The 20,799-nt window shown below is 31.6% G+C and overlaps 2 protein-coding genes and 1 non-coding gene across 5 annotated transcripts; 2 read left to right on the plus strand and 1 right to left on the minus strand.

The window, feature by feature from the left end:
* Positions 1-5,126: 5,126 nt before the first annotated feature.
* Positions 5,127-7,866, plus strand: LOC146535921 (apolipoprotein D-like). Its single transcript, XM_085191959.1, has 5 exons — positions 5,127-5,287; positions 6,352-6,509; positions 6,700-6,884; positions 7,116-7,354; positions 7,516-7,866. Exons 1-5 carry the CDS (start codon positions 5,207-5,209, stop codon positions 7,690-7,692), a joined length of 840 nt encoding a protein of 279 aa, XP_085048085.1. The 5' UTR covers positions 5,127-5,206; the 3' UTR covers positions 7,693-7,866.
* A 693-nt stretch (positions 7,867-8,559) lies between these two features.
* On the minus strand, positions 8,560-8,855 carry LOC146535922 (signal recognition particle RNA). The gene has a single exon (XR_014878388.1).
* Positions 8,856-9,806: 951 nt separating this feature from the next.
* Positions 9,807-20,454, plus strand: LOC146535923 (apolipoprotein D-like). 3 transcript variants are annotated; one of them, XM_085191535.1, is made up of 5 exons: positions 9,807-9,922; positions 18,260-18,388; positions 19,214-19,350; positions 19,613-19,797; positions 20,146-20,454. In XM_085191535.1, exons 2-5 carry the CDS (start codon positions 18,260-18,262, stop codon positions 20,283-20,285), a joined length of 591 nt encoding a protein of 196 aa, XP_085047661.1. In that variant the 5' UTR covers positions 9,807-9,922; the 3' UTR covers positions 20,286-20,454. The 3 variants fall into 3 exon arrangements, with proteins under 3 accessions (XP_085047661.1, XP_085047663.1, XP_085047662.1); XM_085191537.1 differs by lacking the exon at positions 9,807-9,922 and adding an exon at positions 16,380-16,765; XM_085191536.1 differs by lacking the exon at positions 9,807-9,922 and adding an exon at positions 16,380-16,671.
* The last annotated feature ends 345 nt before the right edge of the window (positions 20,455-20,799 follow it).

Consider the following 20,799-nt stretch of genomic DNA (forward strand, 5'->3'; position numbering starts at 1 on the left):
TGCTGCTGTTTGTTTTTTTTATCCTATCCTATTTTTAAATCTTTTAAAGAATTATTGCCTTCAGAAAGAGAAACGGAATGAGGTGAACGGAAGTGTCTTAATGGGAATGGTGTTTTACCACAAGGTCCCATCTCCCTGCCTACCCGTGTAATATGCGGGATAAAGGAAAAAGTAAAATAAAAAAAATACGTATAATTTTGCGTGTCTTAATGGGAATGGAGGGTCTTAACACTAGGTTCCCCGGTTAAATTCGCCTACTCTGCTATGTGTGAGATACAGCCAAAAGCTAAAAAGTATTTTAAAAAATATTGCAGATGTTTGAAACAGCTCGGTTAAATTGCTAACAATTTATTTACTTTTTGTCATACCTAAATAACAATTTTATAATAGTATAAATTAATTTAATGTAATATCGCCGTTAGCGATGTCTAACGATGTTTTATGATTATAATTGTATGTTTAAATATTATACTTAATTCGTGGATCATGTGTGTTCAATTACTCAACATAAGACATATTAGAGAAGCCGAAGTGCAGGTGGACATAATATTTAATAGTTCTTATTAATCGTACCTAAATATATATCGGTAAAAAAATACTTAAGTAAATAATATAATAAATAATTTGCCTAGTTATAAAACATTGAACTAATCGCTAGTCTCCAAATTAATGACCAATAAACGAAGTGCTTATTTAAATATATTATACTAGCGGACGCGCGCAGCTTCGCTTACTTATTTAGGGGTGAATTCTAATAAACCACGAAACGTGTTCAATGAAATATTTTTAAGAGTCTAAAAGAGTCGGTGGTTTAAGAGTCGGTGGCGATTTAAAGATTTTTCCATACAAACTTTCAACCTCTTATTTGCACCCTTAGGGGGAGAATTCTAGAAAACGATGAAACACGTGTTCAATTAAATTCTTTTAAAAATCTAAATTTCAAATTTTATAAAAATCGGTGCCGATTTAATTTTTTTTCCATACAAACTTTCAACCCCTATTTCCCCCCTTTAGAGTTAACATTTTTCAAAATCCCTTCTTAGTGGATGTCCAGATTACGAAAGTAAACATCTGTCCAAATTTCACGTTTCTACCATCAGCCGTTACGGCTGTGCGTGCGTCTTACCTCAGTCAATGAGGACAAGTCCTTTTATATATATAGATACTAGTGGGCCCGGACGCGGCTACGCCCGCGAAAATATAAGCCTAAATCATTAAAAGAAGTTAAAAAATAATAATAAGTGGAGATTTATTATTAGAAAAAATATCTGAGTAACCGAAATGAACAAACCAAAGAAGTAAAAGTAACTAAAGGAAATTCTTAATATTAGAAAAAAAAAACCTAAAGTTTGCTGTGCGCGCGTACTAAACATTTTTCTATATTAAATAATTATTAATTTTTGCGAACAATATTAAATAAAATCTCAAATGATTAAAATTACGATATTTTAAGTATATAACATCGGTATAGATAACCGAACTGAGATAAATTAATTATAAGCAGCAAATAATTACATAAAAAATAATAGTAATTCGAAAATATATGAAAATTTACAAAATCATCAAAGTCATCTGCCCGTTCGCGTCGGTCATACTCATACTATGCCGCCCGAAGGCTAGGTCATTTGGAATCAGTCACATCTTAATTATTTATTAGAATGTTATACAGTAAATTATAATTTCCATCTAGATGAAATGCTAAAAGTGACTATTATATTTATTTTCATAAGGATGAATATCAAATTATAGAAATCATCTAATTTTTGTTAATGATTTGTATAAAGAGATTTGTATAAATCTATATCGGCGCGCACCATGTATGCATTAAGCAAACTCACTGTGGGTGACGTTTTCTTAAAACAGCAAACTTTGCAAGCTGTTGCTTAGCAACGCGTAGCGACGATTGTTATTAACATGGCGGAATAAATTCCTTGTCAAATTAATTATTTTAATATATTGGTATATAACGAAAATATTACAAATATGAGAAAAAAAAAGTATCCTATGTTCATCCCGGGACCCTCAAGTATCTCTATATGAGTATTTTATCACAATTAAATTAGCGCTTTGGCCCTGATTGCGGAAAAGACAGACAGACAGACAGACAGACAGACAGACAGACAGAGTTACTTTCGAATTTATAATATAGGTATGGATTGTATAAATACTAAATATTTTCATTTCCCCACGGTGTTAAGTTCCGCGACCCAACGCGCACTGCAATCAGAATTCGGCAAAAAATGGGTCGGTCTTAATAGAAACGAAGTGTCTTCACGCTAGGTTTCCAGGTTCCCCCTGCCTACCCTGCTACGTACGGGATACAGCGTGAAGCTAAACATGTGATATGATATCCACAATTAGCAAATCGTCTATGATTACCAAACTGCGCCAATATTCCTAAATTTTCCAAGCCAAGATATACCTAAATACTTTTAATAATATTACTTCAATAAACTTTTTATTATTAGTATTTTATATTATTTTATAACACCATACATATTTATATACCCATTTTAAGAATTTATGCATTTTTAAGTATAAAATAAGTATAGTTTATTTTAAGTTAACTGCTGGTATTTTCATATTTAATGGTTTAACGTCTATTGCCTTGCATTAAGTGTAGGTACTTAGGAAGAAGATGAGTAAACACGACGATTACCGACAGGTTTAACTTATGTCTTTTTAGTATATAAATGTTTTTTACTGTGGCTTTGGCTTGATGGGTATCTAAGATGAAGTCTATTTTAAAGTTTAAATTCAAACAAAAGATATTTTTATATAGTAGCGACCCGCTCGCAGGTTGCAATGCAGTATTGGTATCGACGCTATTATACAGCATCGAAACGTGGGTATTACAGATCTCACTTTTCGTGAGACTGTTAAATAGTGCAAATGTATTTCGCGTTTTGTATTTACTCTGTTGATTTTATATATTTTTTTAACACCATAAAAAAATATAAAAATAAAACGTGTTATCTAATTAAAATTCTGTTATAAAGTTATACCCTTGTTCCTTAAAGGTCGTCCTTACCTTTGAAGAAGAAAATGTACATATATAAATAACATAAAATATATATTACATGGGCTGATATCAGGCGAATAAAAAAATTCAATGGCTGTTTAAAATTACTTCAATAAAGTATTTTCTTTTTTTGTTCGTATAATTATTTCTTATTAAGTATTGCATTTTGCAATTTGCTTTTTGTTTATTATACAAAGTCGTCATAAAATTATAGTATCTATAAATGTGAATATAAGTTTGTTTGATACGTTTTCACGCCAAAACTAATCAGTCGAATATCAAGAAATTTTGTACACATATTCTTAAAGATTACATACCTAGGATACTTCCTCCTTTGTAATCTTTACTTTACCTTTAAAAAGATAAGTTAAGTTTTATTATTATTTTTTTTATATTTTCCTTTGGTTATAATATTAAAATAAGCTTAAGTGAACGAAGTCACGTTTGAGTCTCTAGTAGGTACATTCGAACTTTAAATATAATATTTGTTACATTGTAAAAAAATAAAATACGATAACAATTTATTACACTCTTATTTATAAAAGAACCTTGTCATTAAAAGAAAATATCATCACGTGCAATTCGTAAGTAAAGGCTCTCGTGGCGTAGCGTCTAACAATTGTGGATTCAATTCCTACTCAGAGCATGAATTATTTTTATAATTAATTATCCGAGTGGGAATACAGATATTTTTTATTTTTATTTATATCTTACTTCAGAGTGAGGATCTAATTCAAAATTATTACGTATATAGATAATTTACACTAGTTAAGTTAGCCTGAAAGGCGTCGATCAGTTGAGTAACAAAAAATAAATTAATAATTTAAAAAAACCAGACATCTAGGTTAACCGGAAATACCCTATGAATTTTGGTGTCAAAATATGCGTCTTCTTAAACGGAAACTTCTTACATACGGTCATATCTTTTTTCAAGTAAATGTAGAAATACGTTTATTTGAGGAAATCATGGGGCCGTAGATCTGAGTATATGCTTTGAATTTCAACTCGATATCTCCGAGCGTTCCTGAGATAAAGGCTCTTGACAGACAGACAGACGGACGGACAACAAAGTGATCTTATAAGGGTTCCTTTTTTCCCTAAAAGGTACGGAACCCCAAAAATAACTAAAATCCCTCAGCCATCTTCAGATTCCATCATCAGACCAGCTCGATGGTACCATAATATTGTACTGTCATCTAATCTATATATAATTACCAAGTTTCACGACGATACAACAATTGGAAGCAGAGCCCCTAAGCCACGACGGCTCATATATAATTAATCTATTATAATAAATTAGATATTAATGTTAAATTAAAATATATCAACTATAACATTTAAAAAACAAAACACCTGTACCACAAGTCATATAAACATTGTGTACACAACCAACTAAGGATGGTCATAAAACAAACAATTTGCACTGTAAGTACTCGAAGAGTAAATGAAGTGAGTTTTAAAAATAGACAGCAAAGATAGAAATAAAAAGGATAAGAATAAAACCGGTGCAGGCAGATGGTTAGCAGCTTTTTGCCATCTATGACTCTATGGGCCGGCATGGGAACATTCCGAAACTTACCATTTACGAACAGAGAACGGAAACACTTGTAGTTACGTGTTATATATAGAGTGGAGTCGGTCGTGGCGCAGTGGCATAAGCGTAAAAGTGACTGGTTGCGGGTTTGATTCCATGCGGCAATGAAAAATTTAACATTTTATTTTCTTCGCCCTAATGACGAGAGAGTGAGTTCCGTCACTCAACACACAATGCCTCAAGAATTCGACGGAAAGTGGAGAGTGGAACGTGTTAACTTCTTCTTAAATGTCTTAAGAAAGATGTGATATATCACTATGTTTCTCCACTCTTATGTAGACAGTACAGAAGACGAAACAAAAACACAATTTATTTAACACCACAAACAATTGTCGATATAAATAAAAAAAATACATTCGTATCTATTTTTGAACAAACAAAAACTAGACAATGTATAAGCCATACCGTGTGGAGCTTAAAAAATGTCACTATCCCCTAACAAGGCTTTGCAAACTCCATTGCAGCATCATAAATCAACATGGGGTCACTCTATTAGATCAGGACCGGTTCCAGAGTAGGTTTAAAAGTGAGGGTCCGGGATGTAAGGCATCATTCCCAGTCCATACTTTGGTGACTCTTGATCTCCCGAGATGTTCAAGTTTCTTGTTCTGCTGTTGGTCGCGAGCGCTTCGGCGCAGATACCCTCGCTGGGATGGTGCCCCGATTATCAGGTATTTTTTTTTTAGATAATTATTATTATTTACTATATTTTTAAAGATTCATGAGATGAGAGATTTAGAAAATATATTATGGAATATTATTAATATTCCATAATATATGTATGCGAGTATGCGAGTGTAAACAGCAACAGGTTATGGGTTCGATTCCCACTGGAGGAAACGAAATATTTAATATTTCCATTTCTTCGCTCTGGTAACGAGGCTTAGATTGGCGGATAGCCCCGCCAGCGGCGGCAATGTGAAGGAAAGTGGGGAAGTGTCGTAATGGGAACGCAGTGTCTTAACACTAAGTTACCAGGGTCCCTCTGTCTACCTGTCTAAAGAATATAAATACGACTACTTTTCCAAGTTACTTATATGTATTAATTTTTCATCTTGCCTGGCTCTTGACCTTAACTCTTGTATCATCTTCGTCGATACTTATGTAATTACTCGCCATAAGGGGACCGGTTGTAAGGTTGATGACAATTGCTCCGTATTTACTTTTAATATGAATTATTCAGTAAATAGCTGAATAAAATTGAATTATACCTTTTTTAATTTTATTTATTGTTAATTTTCCTCCTCATAAACTGTTAGGAGCACAAAAAAATGCACAAAAAAGCACAAAAAAATGGTCATTACATTACGTTCGATGAGTATATATTTTTAAGCATTCGTCTATATATGGTTTTTTCCGGTACGTTCACCACTTTGCCCTTTTTGAGGACAACACTAGTTAATTTGGGCTTCAACTATTACATTTATTATTAATTAAATCGAGAAAAATAATAATGCTAAAAGCTAAAGTACCAGATAACCCAATAGATATCGGATTATGAACATCGTCAATACAAAATATATCAGATTATCTAATATTATGTACATATATTATACCAATAACTTGGAGGAAACAGTGGCGCAGTGGCTGCAGCCTTGATTGCTTGTCAGGGGAATATTTAGTCACTTCCACGTCCTATCTATACATGTCACTAATGTGAGCGGAAAGTGACGAATGGAGTGCCTTGACACTAAGTTCCCCTAGATAGATAGATAATCCCAGTTATAATTTTCAGCCCATGGCGAACTTCAATATCAATCGCTTCTTGGGTTCCTGGTATGAAGCTGAGCGTTACTTCACCGTCTCTGAACTGGGAACTCGGTGTGTTCGCACTAAATATGAGAGCACACCCGAAGGCAGGATCTTGGTCTCTAATGAAATAACTAACTCTTTGTAAGTATTATTACATTTTAGGGAAAGTTGATATTATAAGTATCTTTCATACTTATAATGATAATTAAAACATGAATAAGCACATTAGAATTCGAAATAGTTATTTAAGTAGAACAATAAACACATAATATACGAAAACAGTACATTATAGTATATTTCAGAATTAACTAATGTAAAAATTGGTTTTCAGAACTGGATTGAAACGTGTAATGGAAGGGTCTATGCAGTTGATTGGTAGAGAGGGAGAAGGTCGCATGATCATCAAATATTCGGCGATCCCGGCGCCCTACGACAACGAGTACAGCATTCTGGACACTGACTACGAGAACTACGCGGTGATGTGGTCTTGCAGCGGCATCGGCCCTGTGCATATCCGTAAGTATCACAGTAAGTTGAATATTTTAAAAAGTACGTACATAATATTGTTTTCTTCTCTTTACTGGCTATAAGGGGGATGTTATTATTAAACATATTTTTCGGATAGGGATTACAATCCACAATTATCTCAATAAATCAGATATTTGGTAACATCTCAGCACAAATCAATTATGCTATAATGAATATTAATAAATATTATTTTATAAATCTTACTTAATTATTTGACAGAAAATGCTTGGATCCTTACTCGTGAACGTTTGGCAACACCCATGGTAATGCAGAAGGCCTACACTGTGCTGGAGCGGTACAGAATTTCCAGAACATTCTTCGTTAAGACTAACCAAGCTGATTGCTACATCATACCTAGCCCCGTGGCTGATCCTTTGGACATTAAAAACGATGTCATTATTGACGCCAAAAACGTCCCATTAGAAGTATCTCTCGAAGAAAAGGCTCCAGCACCTGAAGTGCGTATTATAAATTATAATATGTAATTATAAATAAATAATGTCTTACAGTTAATATATTTAATTAATTAGACTGAAACAGGTAAAATTTGTAACACATTGTAGAAAATAATTATTAGATAAAGTAATAAATACAATCAATAAAAATATGTTTGTTACAGAAGAAAGAAGACCCCGCACCAAAATCTGAAAACATTCAAGAACGTTCCGGCGAGCTGGATATTTCTGTTGAGGAAAAGCCGATGGATATGCCCGAAAAAATGTCTGAAATGAAAGATGAGAAGTTGAAAATATCAAAAGAAGAAGAGATAGAAATGATGAAAGAAAAAATAGTGTAAACTATTAAGAAAATGTAAAAAAATAAGTGATGACTATTATGTAGTTGTTCTTGTGTTCTTAGCTTTTGAAAGCTACTGTACCAAATAAAGCATTAAAATGACATGTCGTTAGACACGTAATAGTCAGTAAACTTTGTCAAAGTTCCGTAATAAAATTAATAAACATTTCAACAATATGTTTTTATTTATAGCACACACACAACACTTTATAGTGTTTTCGTTTTAGTTCATAATATGATTGATTTTTTTTAAAAAATGCCAACTGTGTGTGCAACTATAATTTTACTCAGGTAAACTCGTTATCAGTAACGTCATAAGCAAATATTGACGAAAAATTGCATACTGTTTTCAATAAATTAACATTTATTTGCACTCATTAATTATAATATCGATCCTGGATCTAAGGAGTGCCTCACTGCAAGTATTTAAATTACCAAAAAATATAGTTCTTTATAAAGAAAGCGTCACAATCGTCAATAGAGTCAGTGATTCTGCATTCAGTATGTACATGTACATTCCACATGTATAAACAAGATTTTATAGAAAATATTTAGACATTTCAATTCATTTAGTAAGTTGGCCCTTCATTATCCGTCCCAGAAATAATAACTTTTTGTGGATCCTTGAAATCAATGTTTTTTTTTTTGATAATATTAATATTTGATAACACTTCATCAAAAAAATTGTTATGATTGTTAAATAAATTATACGCTTCCTGACAAAATTCAAAAGCAATTACTTCAGTCTAAATAATGTGGTTTTCAAAGATACTCAGTCTGTTATCATATAATATTACACTGTTATATTATATAGCTCTATTAGACACTGTGAGTAATTTAAAACAAAAAATAGAATAATTTTGAACAAAAAGGAACAGGTCTGGTTGTATTGGTCGGGCTGTCACTGCGCGCCCACTCCCGGCCGCTATCCCACTACTGCCCGATGCGGGGACTTTTGGCTGCTGGGTTTCCCCCCTGGCCCGGTTCGCCCCTCCTTAATGAACCTGCACCCCCCGGACTCCTCCGGGGGGTCCATATTAACACCAGGCTTAGTGTGGACGTCCAGTCAACATGGGCCACACAGCGCCAGGACTCCCGACCTCAAACCATCCTCTGAACCCGACCTCCGAGTAGCCGGATTACAGGAGACGCCACGCTCCCAGTCGAATGTTAAGTTGAAAGTATCGGTCATATTCAGCAATACCATATGAATTCTAATCCAAAGATTAATTTTGTAATTTTAAAAGATATATATTTTTTTAATTTTCAAATTTATTATGCCATTTTTATTTTTCAATTTGTTGTATTTATTTACGAAATCAAATATTTAATAAAAAAAGTAAAGAGACCTCCATATATAGTTACATAAACTACTTTGTTAATATTGAAAAATACTTAATAGATGGCGCTGCTAAAAAATTATCATATAGAAGTAGTAGACACCGTCTACTCTTAAACTTACAGACACATCAAATACGTATGATTACAATAGCCCAAGATCCCAGAGCCGCCAGACCTACGTTATTTTAGCAAAACTGAAATTTTGAGGACTATTAATCTTAATATATAGTTAAGACCGTATAAATAAGTTAAGGATATAATATCGCGGCGCAGCAGCCTTGACGAAAGCGAAGGGTGTGAGTTCTATTCCCACTCAGAGAATGATTTATTTTCTTTTTTCCCTCTGGTAAGTCTGGTAACTAGTCAAAGCAAGACATTCAGTCTTGCCATTCAATCTGCAATGTCTTAAAGATCGAGCGGTGATCGAGGAATAGTGTCTTAACTCCCTCCCTAGCTCCAATGTACCCCCTGCTCACCTTACTATATGAAGAATACAGCGACAATAATGATAAAAGTTTTAGTCGGTTAAATCTCGACAAAACAAACCCCAAGCAACCAAACTGTTTCTCAAATTTTATATAAATTATTCCACTCTATTTATCATTAAAGCGGATGTCATTGATTAATTTATTTAATATTTTAAACATGTTTTCGTTAGTTCTTCTTAACTCGCATTACGTCTTAAATAAAAACTTTTTTCCCAAAAACGGCCTTGACTTTAATTTATATCGGTAGGTCAATTCTGAAGTATAATTATTATAATCATTTGCCGCGTACTGATAGTCGCGTGTGCAGTCAACGCTTGACCAGAAAGACGCGCTAACGTGTTCATACTAATATAACTATAGAATTCTTGTTTATACGTTTATAGAATACTCAAGAATTTCAATGTAAGTACTCCATTTTTATATTTTATTAATATTTTTACTCAATTCTAAATCAAAATAAATCAGCTTCACGCTGTTTCCCGCACACAGCAGGGTAGGTAGAGAGAACCTAGTGGAGGTTCGACGGAAAGTAGTGAACGGAGTGTCTTAACTAGTGTTAAGATTATTCTGGAGGCATTATGTGTTGAGTGGCGGAACTCAACGCAGTGCTTTGCCTTTTTTCTCGAGTGAGGATTGAACCCACAACCGGTCGATTTTGCAGTCACTTTGTGCCCCTGAGCCACAACTGACCTCAATTCTAAATTTGTTTTTTTTATGTCATATACAAATTTTATTATCCTGTAAAAATTTTAAAAGGCAATGACATGTTCTTAGTAGTCATTTGACCTCACGTATGTCAATCTCAGATATTTATCATATATTTCAGTTGAGATCTCGTTTAGTGTTATTGAAAATTACTAAATCAATAAAGCTTTGAGAAGATGGCTCTTTAAGATATCATTTAGTATATTTTATTTAATTATTTGTAAATCTGATGGGCTTTATTTCTTGTAAATCTGATGGGCTTTATTTATATTTGTTTTTAACATTACCATGTTAGCTTTCCAGATACTATTATTGAAATAATATTTTTAAGATATTACAATTTATTATTCTGTTCAAAAAATAATGTGGATTATATTGTTCTGATTAAAAATATTGTTTAGTTAAATTACTTAAACAAATTAAATTCAATACAGGTTTTTTTAGCTTCACGCCGTATCCCGCACATCCTGCTCCCCAAGGTAGACAGAGAAAACCTGAGATGCCTAGCGTTAAGACTCTCCTTTCCCATTAAGATACTTTCGTTTTCCATTTTCCGCCGTATTCTGGAGGCATTGAGTGTCGCGTGAGAAATGAACCCACAAGCTATCGCTTTTATAACTACACGCTTGTGCCCTGCGCGCCACAACTGGTCAATAGTAAAATTAAGAAAACAAATTCAAATCAATTCTGATTTAACCCGGTCAACTCATAGAACAAGATTTATTTCTTGTTTGTAATATTTATAAAATTAGTTCACACGAGGCCGTCGCTCGTGGCGCAGCGAGAGTGATTCTACGTCTGATTGTACAACCGATGTTAGGGAGATCGATCCTTGCTTACATTAATTTTCATTTTCATTTTTTGCGGAAGTTGCCGCGGAAAGTGGAGACCGGAACGTATTTTCAGTAATTTCTCGATATTTCATGGTAGTATCATACGCGGCATTTGTAGTTGCTTTTCTTTTCATTCAGTTACGATTCTCAATTATCATAGAAAATTTAAAGTATTTTTTTAGGTTATATAGGCACCTTCACCTGACCTCAACCGTCTGTAACACTATCCTCGCAACAAAACCAATGCTGTTATTACGATAATATAACCTTGGCTAGATCCTATCAGGTTAATCTTATACAGAATCCGCAAAAAATATATTCGTGAATTAAAATAGCTTTTTTTGGAAAGCTAATTTTATTAGCTTATCTCTTTTTAATAACACATATCTATCTACCTTCTATTCTCAGTCTGTAACATCTTAACATGTCATTGTAAGGTTACCCATTTTTTATTTTCTTCATGCTGTACCCCGCATCGGGAACCTTCTTGACACACTCCATATCTACTTTCCGCCCAATTTCCAAGATATAACGTGTTGAGTAGTGGAATTGAACGTACTTTGCCCTATTGCCAGAAGGAGGAAATGAAATGAGAATTATAATTACCCCATAATTATTCTCAAGAATCAAAATTGAACTGGCCCCTATCCTCCCCAAACAGAACATTTTTACTACACCAAAATGGATTTAAGCGTTATTTACTTGTTTTTGTTGTATTATCAAAGAAATCGGAATCTAATGTTTTGATGTTTTTCCCTATTACTACTCCATACATTAATAACAGTAAATGAAAAGATAAAACATAGTTGGTTTATTTTTTCCTCATATTTTAAATTGTATGTTGTTAAGTAGTACAATTTAGTTCTATCGTATGATTAATGTGAGTTGTTATACGGACAAAAAAGGCCAGTCGTGGCGTGGAGGACACAAGCTTGTGACTAGTGCGGGATACCATATTACAGCGACAAAAACGAAAATTGTAAATATTTAATTTCCTCGAATGGTAATCAAACTCACAAGCTGTCGTGCTTACAGTCGCTTTGCTCCTGCGCCAAGACTGGCCCATAGAATAAATCTGCATATTTAAAAATATTTTTATTATACTTATTCAGTGACATAAATATCAATTATTATAACATATAATAATTGTTATTAAAATAAACCTTTTAATGATAAATCAGAACAGGTATTCAATATAGATATTTCTTTTCCACGCGTTTTCTACGCGAATATAAAAAATTTACTAAACTCTAAAAATGAAATAAAGAAAAAATATACACAAATATATGTTATTTAGTACATATTCTATTTTATTAGAAATAGTATTAGTGTAAAGTGTAAACAATGAGCTCTATAAAAATTCCTGCAGTCACCTTTGCCACGTATCGAAATTAGAACTATTTTATACTAGAATACGCAAGTAGGACAACATTATACCTAAGTGATTATAGTCCATACAATGGACAAGAAAAGAGAAATAATAATAATTACCTACTCAATTTTTTACAAGTTAGAAATATACTCGTAGATGCTCTACGAGTATATTTCTAACTGTTATCCCACAAATTTGTAGAGCGAATAATAATTTTACGGAGTGAATTTTCACTGTTGATATCTAATATCGAAGTTGTATCATTAAGCCCGGAAAGCGAATATGAAGAAAAAAAAATACTTACCTACTAGCTTTTACTTACAGATTTAAGATTTTTTTATGTATAACGTTAAATTTTACATGTACAAGAATCTTTATTACACAGTAACCATTTTTAGTATAAATACTAAAAATACCTGTAAACAGGTAGATCTTAAATTTAATTACAATGTTTTTTATGAGTTTACCCCTACATGAAGCATAAAATAAATATATTAGCTAATAATATTTAATTTACCCTGTACCTAGCATATAGCAGGGGAAAACAGAGGGAACCTGGAAACCTAGTGTTAAGATACTCCGTCCCCTATTTTCCGCTGAATTGTAGAGGCATTGCGTGTTAATTTATTGATGATTTAGTTTAATGATGGAAGTTAATACCGCGCTTTGCCTCGTTACTAGAGCGCGAAAATAAAAATATTAAATATTTAATTATTGATATTTAATGTAACTCATAGTGGTAGGTCAGTTTTGGAGCCTTAATTATCACATAATGCATTTAGTGTCATCGAATCGTGTATAAACAATAAAGATGATATACAAATCAAGTATAAATATACGAACCAAGGGCCTTCTGCTTTTTACATACAATGAGTAGGTACTTTAATCCGGAAGTGCCTTATTTTTAAGGCGGTGTTTACTTATAGCTTATCTTTATATCAATTCTCATTTATTTCTTATTTCATTTATTTAAAAAAAATATTGATTGGGACTTCTCCATATTAAATTTAATAAATTCTGTCAATGTTTATTAACGTCATTAGAGAATGCTAAATCTTTCCGCAAATAATTATAAACTTCAATCAACATATTTACACTTAGTTATATATAAATGATCGAAGTAAGGAAGTTATACTTCATTAAGATCTAGGTAGATATATTTTAGAAGTAGTCAATTAAGTAACACGCGATATCTATATGGTTTTGCTTAGAATCCTCGAAGAGTAAGACGCAAGGAGTCCATAAAAGTAAATACTTCTGACACATCTGTATAAATTTAAAGATTTAAATACTTAATAAATAATATTTAAGAGGATTATAGTCTTATCCACATGTATTCAACACTGCGGCAGGTACTTACTTAGCTAACTAAATATTAGATTAGCGACAAAGTTTTTACGGTTTTAAAAATTCATTATTTACAAAAACTTCACATAAAAATCTTAAAAAGACGAGTGTTTGAACAAACAATTATTTGTTGTAGAGGTGATGTCATATACGATTATATGACTAATAGACAGATTTAAAAATAGATCATTGTCTTGTCACTTATTTCTTTTATCTTTGTAGTCAGGGTAGACAAAATGAGAAGGTGGAGAGTGGAGAATTACTATGGAGGCAACCCGAACGTACGTAAAACAGATTGGTGCTTCTTTGTATTTAGCAAAAATAATTCAATTAAACTTGTTTGTTTAAGTTAAGGCTTTCATACTTTAAAGTTAATAGTTTTTTGAAAGTTTATGAATTTCAACATCAGAACAACGTATAACAATAACCGCAATGACTGTGGGCTTAATAAATTTAATTCCGAGTTCCGCCACTACGCCTCTGCATAAGTGTAAAAAGTGCAATTCTTTTCTTAGTTTTTCAAAGCTTTTGTCTCCAAAATCATTAAAAGTTAAAATAAAAGACAAATATATTACCTATCTCAAAAGATGTTATTAAAATTTAAATAATACTCATAAAGGAGTTAGACGTGAATTGAAGTTCAATTAGCACTACCTACGTACACATTATAAAATATTTGATGTAAAAAATATCAAGGTAACATTAAAAATGTTATATAACGAGTTATAAAAATCAAACATAGGTTCTAAATAGCGTTGGGAGTTCTGCTTAATCTTTTTGGTCTGGTTCTTGTTTGAAGATGGGAAAAAAATGCAAATTATGTTATTATATTATTAAATAATAAAAGTAGTATAATACCTATGCGATAACATATTAGAACATTGATATAATTAACATAATTTTCGAGGTTTTAAATCAATATGACCAAATACCATATCTTCGTGATATAAGCAAATAAAAACATAATAATGTTATCTTATATACATACAGTTATTGTCAGAAACACTTTAAATGATACCACAGTTATAACTACTCTATAAAAGCCTAATAACATTAAAAAAAGAGCTTACCAATAATAAAAAAAAAAAAATTTTTAAACATAATAAATAATAAAATTATCGTTGAAATATAAAACATCATTTGTAAATAATATAGTAAACAATCTCTAACCTGTGAAAGCGGCAACGTCGCACAGTCTTCATTCATGAAGTCGAGTCCTAGTGGCGAGTGGAACGGCGGTGAAGTGATTTTAAATCAACATGACACTTACACAGCACAACAACGCACACTCACATTTATGGTTTTATCGGTCCACTGGCTTAATAGATAGCTAAACCTCTAAATTTTCAGTGTCTCTCTTGCTTTTGAATTCATAAATTGCATCCCCTTAACATATTACGATATACATCTAGGGGGATCCGTCATATTCTAGTCACACATGAGCCTATGAGGTCTAAAATTTCGTATAAATTTTAATTCGATGAATGCCCAGCCCACAGAAATTAAACTAATATCCATGTGATCCGCAGAAGTGAGAGTACGCCATTTTAAAATAAAAACACTAAATAAAAGTAACAAAAAGAATTGTCTAAATTCGTAAAGTAAATATTACAAAAACACAAATAATAATCATAAAAACACATTATACACAAGAAAAAGACGAGATAATTTAACAAAGACATAGGCCGAAAGTCACGTAAAGGTACTTTAAATACAAAGCAAAACACGAAACTAAAAGTACCACCTACTAAAACTAAGACTGTTAATTTCTTCATAGGAGTTATAAAATTGGCATTACTATTTCCGCTAAGGGTAAAACATGTAAATACTTAGATATATTAATTACTATTTAATTAAATCAAAAACCAATTCTGATTCTTTAAAAAAATATAATATTTTACCCCATAAGCCGAATAGTAGTTTTAAGTTAAAATTTTAGTTTAGTTAAAAGATATATAATAAAATATTCATTTGGACTCTATTGACACTATTCATTACTTAAAAAGTTATGATTATAAGTCAAGTCAGTAATTTTTATTGTTATTTTTCACGTAATTGCTATAAATAAAGATGTAATTATTACAAATAAAAATTTATCCTTCAATACAATTTTATAAATATAGATGTAAATAATTCAAATTGTCAAGTCTCCGAAATTTTTAAATTTTAAAATACAACAAGGCGGAAGGTGGCATTCGACTACGGCAAATTTTGTCCCTTTTTGTGTTTCGCGCCATTGCTGCTATATCGTGCAGGAATGATTGATTATAAAACTATAGTTCCTAATAAATGTAGACTATACTTTTTATGCATGATTTGATATTAAAATAATTAGTACAATTTATCAAGACTATTTAGAAATAATTTCTAAATAATAATTTATTTCGTATTGAGTTTTTGTAGGTTCCCTCCCGTGTGACATTATAAGACTCGTTTCTATTTCATTTTTATACGGTTTAGTATCATAATAATTAAAAATCTTAATTAAAAATTTAAAAAGTATATTTTAGAAGTATTTTAATTATTAGCACTACCAGAATCATGTACTATGAATTATTACAATGATTTTTAATTATCTGTGCAATGTGTAAACTGTAAACATAATATACCTAACATAACTTCGCGGCTAAGTCTTGTTGTATTTACTTGCACTTTATTTTGTTCGTCGATGATTAAGTGTTTTTAATTATGTTGATGTTGTTTAATATTAACTTTATCATTAATCGAATTGTAAAACGTGATGATATGACATGTGAATTGTGATTACTGAGTGTATCATCCAAAATACATTATCTTAAGACTAGAAAGAAACAAATGTTGAGTTTTTAATATTACTTGTGATAAAAATATTAGCGATAGTAAAATGCAAACTCGATGTCGGCGATGTATTAAATGTAAGAATCGAAATTCAATATCATTTTTTGTGTTTAAAATTTTGAATATAATTTTGTGGGTGGTTCAATAACGTCATAAAGGAGATATAATAAAGTGCCTTAAAGTAGGCTTTTATATTTAAAAAAATATGTATGTTCGGTGGCGGAACATAACGCTGTGACTTTAACACTGTAACGTGTTGTCCTCGTAGAGAGGAATAAATAATCCATACCTATATTATAAATTCGAAAGTAACTCTGTCTGTCTATCTGTCTGTCTGTCTTTTACGCAATCAGGGCCAAACCGCTAACTTAATTGTGATAGAATACTCATATAGAGATACTTGAGGGTCTCAGGATGAACATAGGATACTTTTTTTTCTCACATTTGCAATATAATCGATATATACCAATATATTAAAATATTTATTAATTTGACATGCAATTTATTCCGCCATGTTAATAACAACTGTCGTTGCTAAGCAACGATTTGCAAAGTTTGTTGTTAGAAAACGTCACCCAAAATGAGTTTGCTTAACGCATCTCTCTATTGAAAACTGAAAATAATTTCATAAATATATTTAATAAATATTCGTATAGTTCAAGCGGGCGTAGCCGCGTTCGGGTCCACTAGTAATAATATATATTTTTTAATAATTATTGATTTTAGTGTGTGGATTTTTTTTGTTCACGCTGTATCTGTCAGAAAACAGGGTAGACAAAGGGATCATATTATTATTTCATCCCCCCGAGTGAGATCTACAACTGACCCTTTCGCACTGCCTCTGCGCCAGGACAGCCTCGTTGTCGATCATTTAACTTTAACAAGGATAACCAAAGCTTTTTTCGGCAGGTTATTCTAAAATATCCTATGTTCGAACTTTAAATTACTACTTTAAATGAAAGCTTCTTTTCATAAGCGTCATCATTCATCATTATAATATTTTTTGTTTGTGAATTAAATCATACTTATATGATAAAACATTCATTAATTACGTTTTATTTTAAAACGAATATTTTATTTTTCGCCATTTGTTTGATGTTACGCAAGTGAGCACTAACCTGACAGAGTGACTATAATTTATAAATTACTACACTTATTAAACAAATTTTATGTTTATGATAAATACGATATTTAATTGTTGAGTAATTTAAAATATATATATAAAGCTATCGAACTGTTACTACATCGCCTCAACGATGTCTGTTAAGGGAAAAGTACAAAATCTTGAGACTAGTAAAAGCTTTTAATGTTAATTATAATAAAAGATAAATGGTATTTGTAGCTTTTAAAAAGATAAACTGTATGTAGTATCAATAAAGTTTGTATATTAGCTACCACTGAGTTGGTATACCTACTTACTTATTATCTCATTCTTATATATTTCGTTGCAACCACGATAAACTTAGTTTTTTTAAATTGTAAAGTTCAATAGATAATAATATTCTCAAAGTATATATATAGTATATGAAAATTCGGTAGATTCATTATTATATTTCCGTACAAAAAATGTAATGATTTCTATGCTAAGTATGTAATTTAGTACGAGTATTATTGTGTATGTAATTACACAAAGATTTTATAACATTTATACTTATTTCATTTTAGATGTCCGTCCTAAGGGCTATAGCGGCGTTTCTCTGTGGGTTGTTGTCCCTCCAACTATGTGCTGCACAAGTAATCGAATCTGGACCGTGCCCGAACATCGCCCCCATGGATCCTTTTGACGCAAGTCGGGTAAGATCATTTTAAATAGCTTTTTACGTACAGTACTCGACATATCGTGGCCCTAAAATTGGCTTTCTGAACTTTTGTGTATCGTTCACTTAAGAAGAAAATAATCAAAAGTAACGGATAAGATAAGGTAAGTGACAAATGTATGATGCTGATGCTGTTGCATAACTTCAGTGCTCGTCGAATACTGCTTGCACAGTAATTTAGATTTTTTATTTAGGACATAAAGAGGGAACCTAGTGTGAAAAACCTTTGCTCTCCATTTTTTCACATTTTTTTTAAACATCCCAGAAACTTAATTAATTTATAAACATAAGTATTTGCTTGAACTCGGAACTGAAGAGTGTACGTACAGTCAAAGACCTTTCTGTATTTTTTACAATTCTCTGCATATTCAAAATCTACGAGTATGTATATCAATAAGAATTGAGAAAGCTGTATGTAATGATATATTATTTTTTTACGTCTTCCTCATTTTAAATCATAATTTATTTAGTCTTCACGGTCAGTACACAAAATAAGATGACTCAGCAAGTTATGACCAAAACTGCAAACTTACGAAGACTTCGTGATGACTGTAGACTTATTATTATACTCACGAAAACAAACTAGAAGTAAACTTTTTAATTTTATATTTTTACTTACTTTTGTAGGCCGTCATGGTGCATGGGCAAGCGTGCGACACTAAACGCACGGTTTTGGGTTCGATTCCCACTTGAGGAATGAATTATTTAATATTTTCATTTATTATGAATTATTAATATTTTCGCTCTGTGTGGAAAACGAAAGTGAGCGTTGTGAATCAAAAAAGACTATTTCTTTTTTCAGTACCTAGGAAAATGGTATGAATATGAAAAATATTTCGCGATATTCGAAGCTGGAGGCAAATGTATCACCGCCACCTACAACTTAACCGACAACAACGAATGGAAGATCAGTGTCCTTAACAAACAGATAAATATATAGTGAGTACTGAAGTGGTGATAAATTATTAAGTAAACACTCACAAGGATTTTTCACGTATCTTATTATTGTGCTCGAGGTCACAGGTTCAATTTTAATAATTTTTACAATGACAGTATTAAAATGAACGATGACTTGCTTAATGTCGTTATGCACGAATCGTGAGATATATTTTTAATTATTTTTTTTTAATATATGCAATTTTTATATATTAAAGATGTTTGAAAATGCAAATATATAACAATCATTTTACAATTTTAACAGCACAGGATTACCGGGACAAATTAAGGGGCAAGCGAAACAACAGTCACCCAACCCAGGAAGCAAGTTGTTAGTTCGATTCCCGTCTCAGCCACTTGCCCCCGACGCGCCGTACTGGGTCGTAGACAGCGACTATGACAATTATTCGCTAGTATGGAGCTGTTTAGAAGTTGGATCTTTTCATTCTAGTAAGTCTTAGTTTTTTTATACATATTTAATTTAGTTTTAGTGATGTAAATAGACTGTAAAATAAAAGATGTACCTTACTAGTCTAGTCTTATCTTAACTAATATTATAAGTTTGTGAATATAGATGTTCGTTCCACTTTCACGCAAGAACTACTAAATCAATATAGATGACATTTAGCCAGTAGTAGTATGTGGGTAAAGGTACATTGAGGTGGCATCCTTTTGTCATCCTCTTTTTGTTTCACGCTCTATGTCGCATAAAGTACGTTAGGCACAGGGTATCTAGTGATAAGACACTCCGTTCCGTAAAGTTAAAAGTAAAATTAATCTTATATTCAATGTTTTCAGTGAATTCCTGGATTCTGACGAGGCAAAGAGAACCTTCAGAAGAAATAGTGAAGAAAGTGTACGACATAGTAAAAGATAAGAAGATAAATGCAAAACTATTTTTGCGAACAGATCAGAAAAATTGTCCTGAGGATGCTTAATTATATTTACAGATAAAAATCGTAGAAAAAATAATATTCTCTAACTTACACTTCGTAATAGGCTTTAAGATTTTCTTTAAAAGTTAAAATACAGGTTGGTATTTGTACTCGTATTTTAATATTGTTATTAAATCAATTATAATATTTTAAATTATTTACGTAATAATATTATAGAGACATGGAAATTTTGTATAAAAAATGATAGTATCTGTACGAACACGAATATTATAAAAACCAAGTTATATATTAAGTTAAAAAAAATGTGCCAGTAATATATGAATAAGAATAACAATGCAATGAATATCATTAAAACAAATACATATATAAAAAATATATATTTAACTTTCATTCTTGTCCTATTTTATAATCCTATACTATATATACCGGCGCCCTTATGACTACATTGTTAGATTCTTTAGATCGCTTTTTAATAATTACAAATGGTTATTAATCTTAATTTCATCACATTAAATACACTACATAACGGCCGAAAGCTAAGGCACGGAAGGAGGAG

This window comes from Heliconius melpomene, chromosome 10, assembly GCF_056956725.1.
Source record: "Heliconius melpomene rosina isolate 202511_hmr_F chromosome 10, ASM5695672v1, whole genome shotgun sequence".
Taxonomy (NCBI): Eukaryota; Metazoa; Arthropoda; class Insecta; order Lepidoptera; family Nymphalidae; genus Heliconius; species Heliconius melpomene.